The sequence below is a fragment of the Sinocyclocheilus rhinocerous genome, unplaced genomic scaffold (genome assembly GCF_001515625.1).
Source record: "Sinocyclocheilus rhinocerous isolate Xijiao unplaced genomic scaffold, SAMN03320098_v1.1 scaffold8, whole genome shotgun sequence".
Taxonomy (NCBI): domain Eukaryota; kingdom Metazoa; phylum Chordata; class Actinopteri; order Cypriniformes; family Cyprinidae; genus Sinocyclocheilus; species Sinocyclocheilus rhinocerous.
In genome coordinates this window covers 3,241,866-3,252,032 of record NW_015666800.1, presented here as the reverse complement: position 1 = coordinate 3,252,032, position 10,167 = coordinate 3,241,866, and the positions used below count along the sequence as shown (strand labels likewise).

The 10,167-nt window shown below is 39.2% G+C and overlaps 1 protein-coding gene across 4 annotated transcripts in view; it reads left to right on the top strand.

Annotated features, from left to right (window-relative positions):
• Positions 1-10,167, top strand: part of heatr5a (HEAT repeat containing 5a) — a 34,255-nt gene that overhangs the window by 12,458 nt on the left and 11,630 nt on the right. For 3 of the 4 annotated variants that reach the window (XM_016544700.1, XM_016544702.1, XM_016544704.1), the window contains 16 exons: positions 920-1,031; positions 1,170-1,322; positions 1,520-1,619; positions 2,068-2,177; positions 2,688-2,851; positions 2,961-3,124; positions 4,487-4,592; positions 4,694-4,884; positions 4,962-5,121; positions 5,254-5,443; positions 5,550-5,719; positions 6,788-6,814; positions 7,807-7,951; positions 8,659-8,838; positions 9,217-9,453; positions 9,664-9,842. In XM_016544700.1, coding sequence (XP_016400186.1) covers positions 920-1,031; positions 1,170-1,322; positions 1,520-1,619; positions 2,068-2,177; positions 2,688-2,851; positions 2,961-3,124; positions 4,487-4,592; positions 4,694-4,884; positions 4,962-5,121; positions 5,254-5,443; positions 5,550-5,719; positions 6,788-6,814; positions 7,807-7,951; positions 8,659-8,838; positions 9,217-9,453; positions 9,664-9,842 — 2,388 coding nt within the window. The remainder of the gene's footprint in view (positions 1-919; positions 1,032-1,169; positions 1,323-1,519; positions 1,620-2,067; positions 2,178-2,687; positions 2,852-2,960; positions 3,125-4,486; positions 4,593-4,693; positions 4,885-4,961; positions 5,122-5,253; positions 5,444-5,549; positions 5,720-6,787; positions 6,815-7,806; positions 7,952-8,658; positions 8,839-9,216; positions 9,454-9,663; positions 9,843-10,167) is intronic. The other variant, XM_016544703.1, reaches the window with a different exon arrangement.

The following is a 10,167-nucleotide window of genomic DNA, read 5'->3' as shown; positions in this document are numbered from 1 at the left end:
AAACTGTCGTCCATAAAATGCATTGCTGTTCTGTTGTAAGTGATCTTAAAGATTCCTAAATGCATCTACTTTCGGAAGGCCAAATAAAGTGCTTTTGCTTTCGCTTAGAAACACACAGCGTCTCTCTGACATGGCTGCTTCAACACTAACTGCGGTTAGTGAAACCACGCTTTCTTTCTTTGCGTGAACATTTGGGCGCATTATGCTAGTATTTCCACATAGTGAGGTAGATATCTGGGGGCGTGTTAGGACGAGCCGTTTTAGGGGGGCGTGGCAGAGTCTTAACTTTGATAAAGAATATCTCTTTGGTTTTGAGACTTTAGTCTTTGCAACTTCAGGGATCTTATCTATGCACAATCAGCTTGTAACACTCCAAAGAGAAAGGAAAACTTGAAATCGCATCATATTACCCCTTTAAAATTATTTCAGTATTGAAAAAAACAATATTTTGACAACACTAATTTAAAGAATGCTTGTCACTAAACTGTTTTGATGACCACTGACAGAAATGAACAAATACCATTTCATAAAATATATGTTTTTTATTTTCTACAAAAGAAATAAAGTCATACGGGTTTGGTATGAAATGCAGATGAGTGAATGATGACAGAATTTTCATTTTTTGGCGAACTATCCATTCAGGAAAAGAGCTTTATTCTCTCAGTTGAAATTCACCAAAATAATTGTGTTGCTTGTGAAGAATTGATAACTAAATTATAATTTTTTTTTTGTGTGTGTGTGTGTACAATGTGTTTTTTTATAATGTGACTATAAATGTTATTAGTATCATATGGTTATTATTTTTCTTATTTGATCAACAAATAAGTGAGAAGATAAAAGCGTATGGATAAAAGCGTCTGCTAAATCAACACCTTGATGTTGTATCACTCATTCATTCATCACTATGGACTGATTGCAGATGGTGATGACCTTGGCAGAAGATCTGCTGCGCTCTGCAACTCAGAACAGCAGAATCTCCATCCAACGCACTCAAGGAGGTTGGCTGCTGCCCAGTGCCCTCTCCACACTGGGTATGAATCAGTTTATTTCAATATGCCCACATAGACAAGATATGCCTATACTGTAACAACCAATGTGCTAGTTTATTTTCTGTTTTCAGACAGTTTTTTTTAACATCCTTTTTGTTCTTTCTGGTATTTTTATTCAAGGACCAACTGTAATGGAGCATCACTTGCCTCGATTGCTGTTGCTATGGAAATGTGCCTTCCCATTGTCTGTGAAGGATGTGGAGAATGATCTGCGGCGTGGAGACTCTTTCACCTGGCAGGTGACCCTGGAGGGGCGAGCAGGAGCACTGTGCGGTGAGGGTCTTTTATGAATCTTCTCACTTATGTCTCTCCTTTTCTCTCTGTAAAAATAAGATATTTTTTTCATGCACCTGTCCATCTGCTCCCTTGACATCACAGTAATAAACTTTGTTTTAGGTTCTTTGCTGTTGACTGCAAATAGGAATAAACAGGATGTTTGGTCTTCATAGCTTGTGTCATCTCCCTTATAGCAATGAAGAGTCTGGTGGTGCACTGCAAAGACCTGCTCACAGATGATGTCATCAGTCGTTTGCTTCCTCTATTGTCCTGTGCAGTAGCCCTGCTCAATCAGTGAGTGGATCTTTTTTGCTTAAAATTAAAGGGGTCATATGATGCAATTTCAATTTTTCCTTTCTCTTTGGAGTGTTACAAGCTCTTGGTGCATAAAGAAGATCTGTAAAGTTGCAAAGACTAAAGTCTCAAATCCAAAGAGATATTCTTTATAAAAGTTAAGAGTCAGCCACACGTTTTGTAAAAATCGACGCGTTTCAAAAAGGCGGGGCATAGAGGAGAAACAGTAATGTACAGTATGTGGAAAATAATGTGTTTTTTTTACTTTAAACCGCATAAACACATTTCATTACACCAAATACACAAAATAATGTTCTTTTTAGCAGCATCATATGACCCCTTTAAGTTATTTTTCAAGTTCAAAATGCCTTTTTAAAGCATTGCAGAATGCAGATGTAATGTCAACAGGATGTTGATTGACAAATATTTATGGCATAACTCTTTTTAGGCTGCCCTCTCTCATTAAATCCTATGGAAACCAGATTAAAAATGCAGCCACTGTCTTTAGATTGAGAGTGTATGAGATCCTCACAATGCTTCAACCTAAAAGATATGAAGGTAAGCAAATTCTGAAATGATAAACTTGATTGGACTAGATCCTGTGCTGATGTTTTATGCATTTTAATCAAGACTCACAATTTGTGTTAATAAAATAAAGTTTGAATTGCCAGAATTACAGCAGAAAAACAAAAGAAAATATATTTTTGGGGGGAATTGGGAGGTGGGGGATTTTGTGTTAGACAGTGGGGGACTTTCAAGTCAAAAAGGTTGAGAAACACTTCTATAGGTTGATAGATCAGCCCGGATCACCCTGTCAGGGTTTAGTTTGTGAAAATGGCTGGCTGACTGTACATTATCCCTTACTTATTGAGTGGTCATTACCATGGTATTCAAGTGAAATGTGCTAAAGAAACAGTACATGTAAGTAATTTTTATTATGCTTTGAAATTTAAGAGAGCTGTGTAGGATACTTATTTTTATATCCCACAGTAACATATGAAAATTGGACAGTTTGATTACCCAAATACGTATTTATTTGTTTATTGTGGTTTGGTTGTGTTTGCTCAGAGAGCTTTGGCACTGTGTTGAAGCTGCTGCTGAACGATCTGACCGGACCAGAAATCACAGCATGTGCTGAGCTGAACCTGCTGCCCTCCCTGTGCTACAGCCAAGACCTGGCACTGCTGGGCCCTGGACTGCATGATGTGGATCAGCACTACATTGAGGAACAGGTCAGATCACAATCTAATCATAAAGGAAATAGCCTTGTTAATGTGCAGTCAATGCCTAGTTACTGCACACTTCATTTTTAATCTCATTGTGTTTTCTGTCTGTTTAAAGCTCCATGGTGGTGGTTCAGGAGGTGGGACGTTAGAATATGACCCGTTTATCATCTTTGAGAAACAACAGGAAGTTCCTACCCCACTCCCTCCAGCCTCTGCTTTAACGGCAGCAGCTGTCCAGCTGTTTGGAGTGATTTTCCCCCACCTGGGCATTCAGCAGAAGTATGTCCACTGACCTTTATTCAAGCAGTACCCTTCATAATGCTTCACATGTGCAAATGAACAGGTAATGAATGAATGATGATGAATAGTTAAACAGAAAATTCTCAGATGAAGTTGGCTATTTACTAGTTTGTTTCCCTCAACTCTGTAGTGCCTTTCATTTTCCTAATGGTGCATTCCAATTTGTAAATGATGTATGTAGTTTGTTTGTTTTATGCTACATTCACTAAAATGTGAATGTACACGTTAACCAACATAACCGTTTAAAGTTATTCAGATAGTTGTTAAAACTGATAATTTTACTGATAGTGAATGCTTGTGGGAACTGGCCTTAATGAGATCCAGAAACTTTTTGAAATCATTCCTTACGCATCATAGCCAAATTTACATCCAGACATCTGCATACATTTGCATAATTGGGGGCTGTTCTGGCCATGTCCCATGCATTATTAAACATAGCAGTGGAGAGGAAATTATACTGATCATATGGGGCCATCGGTCCACCTGCAGTGCATCTTTCATCCCACTAGCAGCTTGTCTAGATAAATTTTTTATGTTTGTTTTATTGTTAGAAGTGCAACAAAGACAACACTCTTTTTGAATCTGCATTTGTACAGTTTTACAATTTTACATCTGTTTTTAAAGAGGATTTTAGGTAAGAACAGCTTCAGTTTCTAACTCATGGCATTAAGGCTGTGAAATCATAAACTCAACTAATATTTTGAAATGCAATGGATAGATGAATGACTGAAATAATATCAGTATGCTTTAATCATGGTATTTTCGATGAAAAAATTTTTTGGATTTCATAAACCACATGACTATGCCTTTTTCAGCTAATCTAGTGAATTAAATACTCGCCAAAAACATGCCAAAAAAAAGCATTACCACATGGTTTAAAAATGTGAACCAATTTTTTTTTCACTTGCTTATTTCCTTTTAATTTAGGTATTGTCTTTGTGGATGATTATGAATGAAAATGAATACGCCTCACAGTGCAAAACATTTACCGTGAAGGAACATTAAAAGCCAAAAATCAGTAATTCTAAGTAAATTTAGGCATCAAAACATTATAATGTACTGTATGTATATCTATTTTAAGATTGTTTAACAGTGTTATTTAATTATTAGTGGTTTTAGAGTTTAATTTGACATTTGCCATCATCTAATTCTCACTTAATCTAAATGTAGTAATTGTGGAAATGAGCAATAACAGTTTAGTATTTAGTTTGGCCCAAATATATCCAATATCAGCAAAGTGTAATATTGGCTAATAAACTGGTACATTCATATAATGTATCCCTACGGAAAATAAGATATTACAGTAGCTGAACAGTACATCTGTTGTATTTCCTGTCTCAGGGCTCAGATCCTAGAGCAGTTCTGTGAGTTTGTGCGTCAGCTTAAAGGATCCCGGCAGCAGACTGTTCAAATCCATGTAGCTGCTGCTTTCTGCTGCACTTTGAAGGTAAGAAGCCATTTAAAAAGGAGCAATTTAAAACCATTGCATTCATACCATGTAAAGCCACATTGTTTATCTCTTCCCCCTGTCCTTTTTTTGCTATATAGTATTTGGCATCAAGTCGGAGGGAATTGGGGTCAGAGGAGGTTCAAAGACCAGCACTGTCTCTCCTATTAGGGGCGCTAGAGGGCTCAAACCCACTCTTGCGCTGCATGGCTGCGGAGGGTTTAGCCAGGCTTGTGCAAGTTCTTAATGACCCCAATTTCACCGTTTCCATCACTCTCATGAGCTTTGACAAGTGAGTGTATGACAAGTTGAGTGTAAAAAAAAATATGGTTTTGAAACCCATCTGAAATGAATGTAAATGTGTTTTAGACTGAAGACAGCGAGGGATGCCATCACACGCACAGGTCATGCTTTGGCACTCAGCGCTGTCTACCGTTACCTGAGTGGGATTAGCTCCCCTCAGTACCTTAGTGCCTGCGTTGGGGTCCTCTTCACCCTGTCCCAGGACAGCACCTCACCTGAAGTTCAGGTACACAGACCACATGACTGTTTATTATCGCTATAAAAGTAAATCAGGATACTATTGGTGTGCTTTCTTATATAGAGGGTTGTCAGGAAGATCATGAACTAACCTTTCAGTGAACTATTTGCACGTATGCAGATGTGGGCTCTCCACGCTCTTTCCATGGTTGTGGATCTAGCAGGCCCTCTGTACCACAGTCACCTGGAGGCTAGTTTCAATCTGGTGCTACGTTTGCTGCTATCAACGCCACACACGCATGTGGAGGTTCAGCAAAGCCTGGGCCGCTGCCTTAACGCCCTCATCACCTCCATGGGGCCGGATCTGCAAGGTGCTCACATTTATTTACCCATAAACACACTCACATATTGTCATCATGCAAGTGAGATCTTTACACACTTTCCTCTCTCTGGTCATTTAATGTAAACCGTCCCCAGGTGAGGGTGCAGGTGTGTGTGCAGTGAGGACCTCGTGTTTGGTGGGCTGTGCTGTGATGCAGGACAGTCAGGACTGTCTGGTCCAGGCCCAGGCGATCTCCTGCCTCCAGCAGCTGCACATGTTTGCACCACGCTTTGTCAATCTGGCCAGCCTGGTGCCCAGCCTCTGTGTACGTTATAAATGCACTTAACACTCACAATCATACCGAACAACAGACATTTAATTGCATTCGCAACACATTTAACTGAACAAATTTCTGATAAATTACACACAGTGAACAAAATAATATATATTTGACCAGAATTTGATTGAAATGTTAGGCTGTTATATTATTGGTTAATATTATTTTTCACCCCCAAGCAGCTTGAGTTGTCAGCAAAAAAGTAAAGTAGGTTCTGAGGTGGATAAATAGAAATTTTCCTTAAAGGTTATTAGGGCTGTCAAAAAAATATTAGAATTTCGAATATTCGTCGAATTTAAAATAAAACGTTGCAAAAACGGTGCATTCGAATTTTAGGTGTGCGTTAAGGAGGCAGCCTTATCAGTGGCGCACGAGATGCGATGACGATGTAAGTGTCATTGCATTATAATGTATTTGTTATCCTGTCCAGTTGAAGCCACTATTTGCTCGATGCGCCCTCTTGTGGCCTCAGGAGAGAAGCCAAAAGCTTTTCTTCACCCTAATTGAAATTATACATTTTAAATTAGAATATAATTCAAATTTTGATAATATTTAAGTACAAAATTCGAATTTAGTTTTTCAGCCATTTTGACAGCCCTAAAGGTTATGATTTTTTTAATGTTTTATTTTGAGACTGACAATGAGTTATGCACTCAACCAAGGAAATATACTTATATTTTATGTATTATATATATATATATATGTTATTATATATATGTTTTTTCATGTTGTCTTTAATCGTTAGTGTTTATTTAGGGTTAATGTATAACGAGAATTTCAGTTTGGTTTAGGCAGACAAACCAATTTTCTATAAAGGAATAGTAGATATTAATATCTTGGCAGATGTTTACAAGGTATTAATTATTTTCATTTTAATATATATATATATGCCAAAAAGGTTGCCTTATTCTCACAGTAGCAGTTTTCTTTCTTCACATTTATTTATTTGTGTTATATTGAATGAAAAATGAATGAAATGAAATAGAGGTGAGTGTTCACGGGCCTGGCTTTGCCCTCATCTGTAGTGACAGTGCTGTTTTCTGCTTTCTTGTACAGGAAGTCTTATTGGATTATTCTTTGTTGGTAGGTTTTGTCTGCCTCTCTGCTGTCAGGCCACTTTATTCCCTTTCCTTTGTTTGCACTTCATATTCCCTTCTTTCTCTTGCGTCTCTCTCTATAATTACGCTCTGTTGTCGTCCTCTCATTTTTCCCAGTGTGAAACTAACTCAAGAAGGATCTGGTTTTGAGCATGAGCAGACAGTGTCACTGCCTCTAAATGCAGGGTTAATGCCAAGGATTCGGTTTGCTTGGCTTGTTCTTTTCTAGGCTTCTAACACTGTTCACCCACACAGTGCACATGACATGCCTCATGCCAATTCAAGCTATTAGCTTTATTACTGTGAGAGCTTCAGACGATTGCTCTCTCTCTCTTCCTCACTCAGCCACACACGCGCACACACACACACGTTTAGACATTATTAGACAGTAATTGATAAAAAAACATGCTTTATTTTACATGCTTTATTTTTAAATGGTTTGATTTATAGTCCTATTCTTTGCAAACAGCTCGCTTGTCACATCATTTAAAGCTCAAAACATGCCTTGACAGTAGCCCTGCTGTCCCTTTCTTCTCTCCCTCTGTCCTTCTCTACACTAAAAGAGCGTTTGTGTGGGATCATTTTGACATAACAAAACTAACTTTGATGTGACAGCAGCTGTCTGCTGAAGTGTTTTTTGCACTTTTGTCTGGATTATGTTGTGCGAAATGTGATGAAGTGATCATCACTTTTTAAATGTGCTCTATTTTTTAATTCATCTACTTGCTCTCAATCTGAACTACTATGTTTGATATATTATATCAGAGGTGTGCTGTAAATAATTTAAACCATTACAATTTTTTTTAAATTTAATTTCATTTAATTTCATTTGTTATACCATCCAGCTCTAATGTCTCCGATCAGTTCTTCTATTTCACAAGACCTCATTTGATTCACTACTCATCATTTGTAAGACCATACTAATATCAAGATCTTATGTTACTTTTAATTTCATGTATAATATTTGTGCATGTACAGATAAACCTGTGCAGTTCGTACCTGTCTCTGAGGCGTGCAGTTGTGGCTTGCCTGAGACAGCTGGCTCAGAGGGAAGCAGTGGAGGTATCGGATCACACAGTTGCTCTGGTTAAAGAGCTACCACGCAGAGACAACACACAATTGGGTGAGTCAGCATCGCCCCCACTGCGCAACATGAAGTGAAAGTGACGTGTATCCAAGTATGGTGTCCCATACTCAGAATTTGTGCTCTGCATTTAAACCATCCAAGTGCACACACACAGCAATGAGTGAGTAGTGAAACACACAATGTTAACACACCCGGAAGCAGTGGGCAGCCATTTTTGCTGCAGCACCCGGGAAGAAGTGGGGGTTCGGTGCCTTGCTCAAGGCTCTCACCTCAGTTGTGGTATTAAGGGTGGAAGAAAGCACTGTATATTCACTCCCCCCACCTACAATCCCTGCCGATACCAAGACTCAAACCTGTGACCTTTGAGTTACAAGTCAGACTCTCTAACCATTAGGCCACGACTGCCCAACATAGTATATCAAGCACACTTTTCAAGCAAAACGTCACTTGTTACAATATATGTCACAATGGGCTGTATGTTAAAGGGGTCATATGATGCTGCTAAAAAGAACATTATTTAGTGTGGTAGATATGTGGGGGCGTGTTCGAACGAGCCGTTTTAGGTAGGTGTGGCTAACTCTTAACTTTTATAAAGAATATCTCTTTGGATTTGAGACTTTAGTCTTTACAACTTTACAGATCTTCTTTATGCACCAAGAGCTTGTAACACTCCAAAGAGAAAGGAAAAAATGAAATCGCATCATATGACCCCTTTAATTAAATGATTATTGTCTATCCTGCAGATGTCACTATTAAGGAGGTGGGATTGGAGGGAGCTTTGTTCAGTCTGCTGGACAGGGAGTCTGACCCGCACCTGTGCCAAGACATTCAGGAGACGCTAGTCCACATGATGAGCTCGTCTGCTGAGAGTAACCTGGCCCACTGGCTGAAACTCTGCAAAGACGTGCTCTCTGCCTCTGCAGGTGGGCTTCAATCTTAGCTCTTTGAGCAGATTATGATGAGAATAAAGTCAGCTTAATTTTTCATCTCAGGATGCTTTATCTCCTGGATCTTGAGTAAAAGATGTGTTAATCCTATTTACACCAAGAACACTGGAAATTTGCTTTAGTCTCTGAGAAAAGTGCACATATGTGAACAAAAGCAAAATATGCTCTACTTATTCACATTTTTTTGTGTAAAAAAACCCACCTGACAAGTGAAAAGTCCTTGGGATTGGCTTAAAATGTTGTGAACTTTGTGTACGAGCTCATGACAAATTCCTTTTGTTTTTATCAGTGTTTTGTTAGTTTGACTTGCAAAGAGTTGCGTCCTTTGAATATTTAGTTATACTTATTCTTAAGACTCGGCTGCAGCTGCTGGTGTAGAAATGCAACAGGAGGAGGATGGAGATCGATATGACGACTCCTCTGCATTCCACGCAAAGTCTGAATCCAGCGGCCCCTTCAATAACCTGCGCTGGTCCACCCGTGTATTTTCCATGGAGTGTGTGTGTCGTATAATAGCACAATGTGAGAACGGAGACACGGCTCACTTCAACATGGCACTCGCTCAAGAACAACGTTTACATGAATCTGCAGGTTAGACACATCACTTCTGTCGTGTTAGAATTTTTATTTATTTTATTTCCATTCTTCTCCAAATTGCTTTAGTGTATTTGCTGTAACTCCGTATACTGGGATGTCTTTCTTGATGTGTTCAGTAAATCACTGGATCTTAGCGCCACCTTCTGGGGTGATTTAAATACATTTGTTAACATTGTTAATACCAGCACCCCTTCTGTCTCTCAGATTTCCTGGTTCTCCACTTGGCGGATCTCATCCGCATGGCTTTCATGGCAGCCACAGACCACAGCGATCAGCTCCGACTGGCTGGTTTACAAACACTGCTGGTCATTATTCGGAAATTCTCCAATGTGCCAGAGCCTGAGTTCCCTGGACATGTCATTCTGGAACAGTATCAAGCCAATGTGAGCACTAACTTAGTACTATTCAGTAGGGATGCTCCGATCGATCGGCCGGAGATCGGTATTGGCCGATAATCATATTTTATGACTCGATCGGTACTCACCAACTTGGCCGATCTTAGGAACCGATGGCAATTTGATGACGTCAACGCGTGACGACGTACATGATGCGTGGGGACATAAATGATTTGGCGCCGCAGTCATGTCATTGCCGGTGTGGAAATGCTATGACGTTTCGAGGAACAATGGAAAATTCGCTGTTTGTCGTGTATGTTTTGCATGATTCAATGATGAATAGATGGTTCATTTTTAACAGCAGATTCAGTGA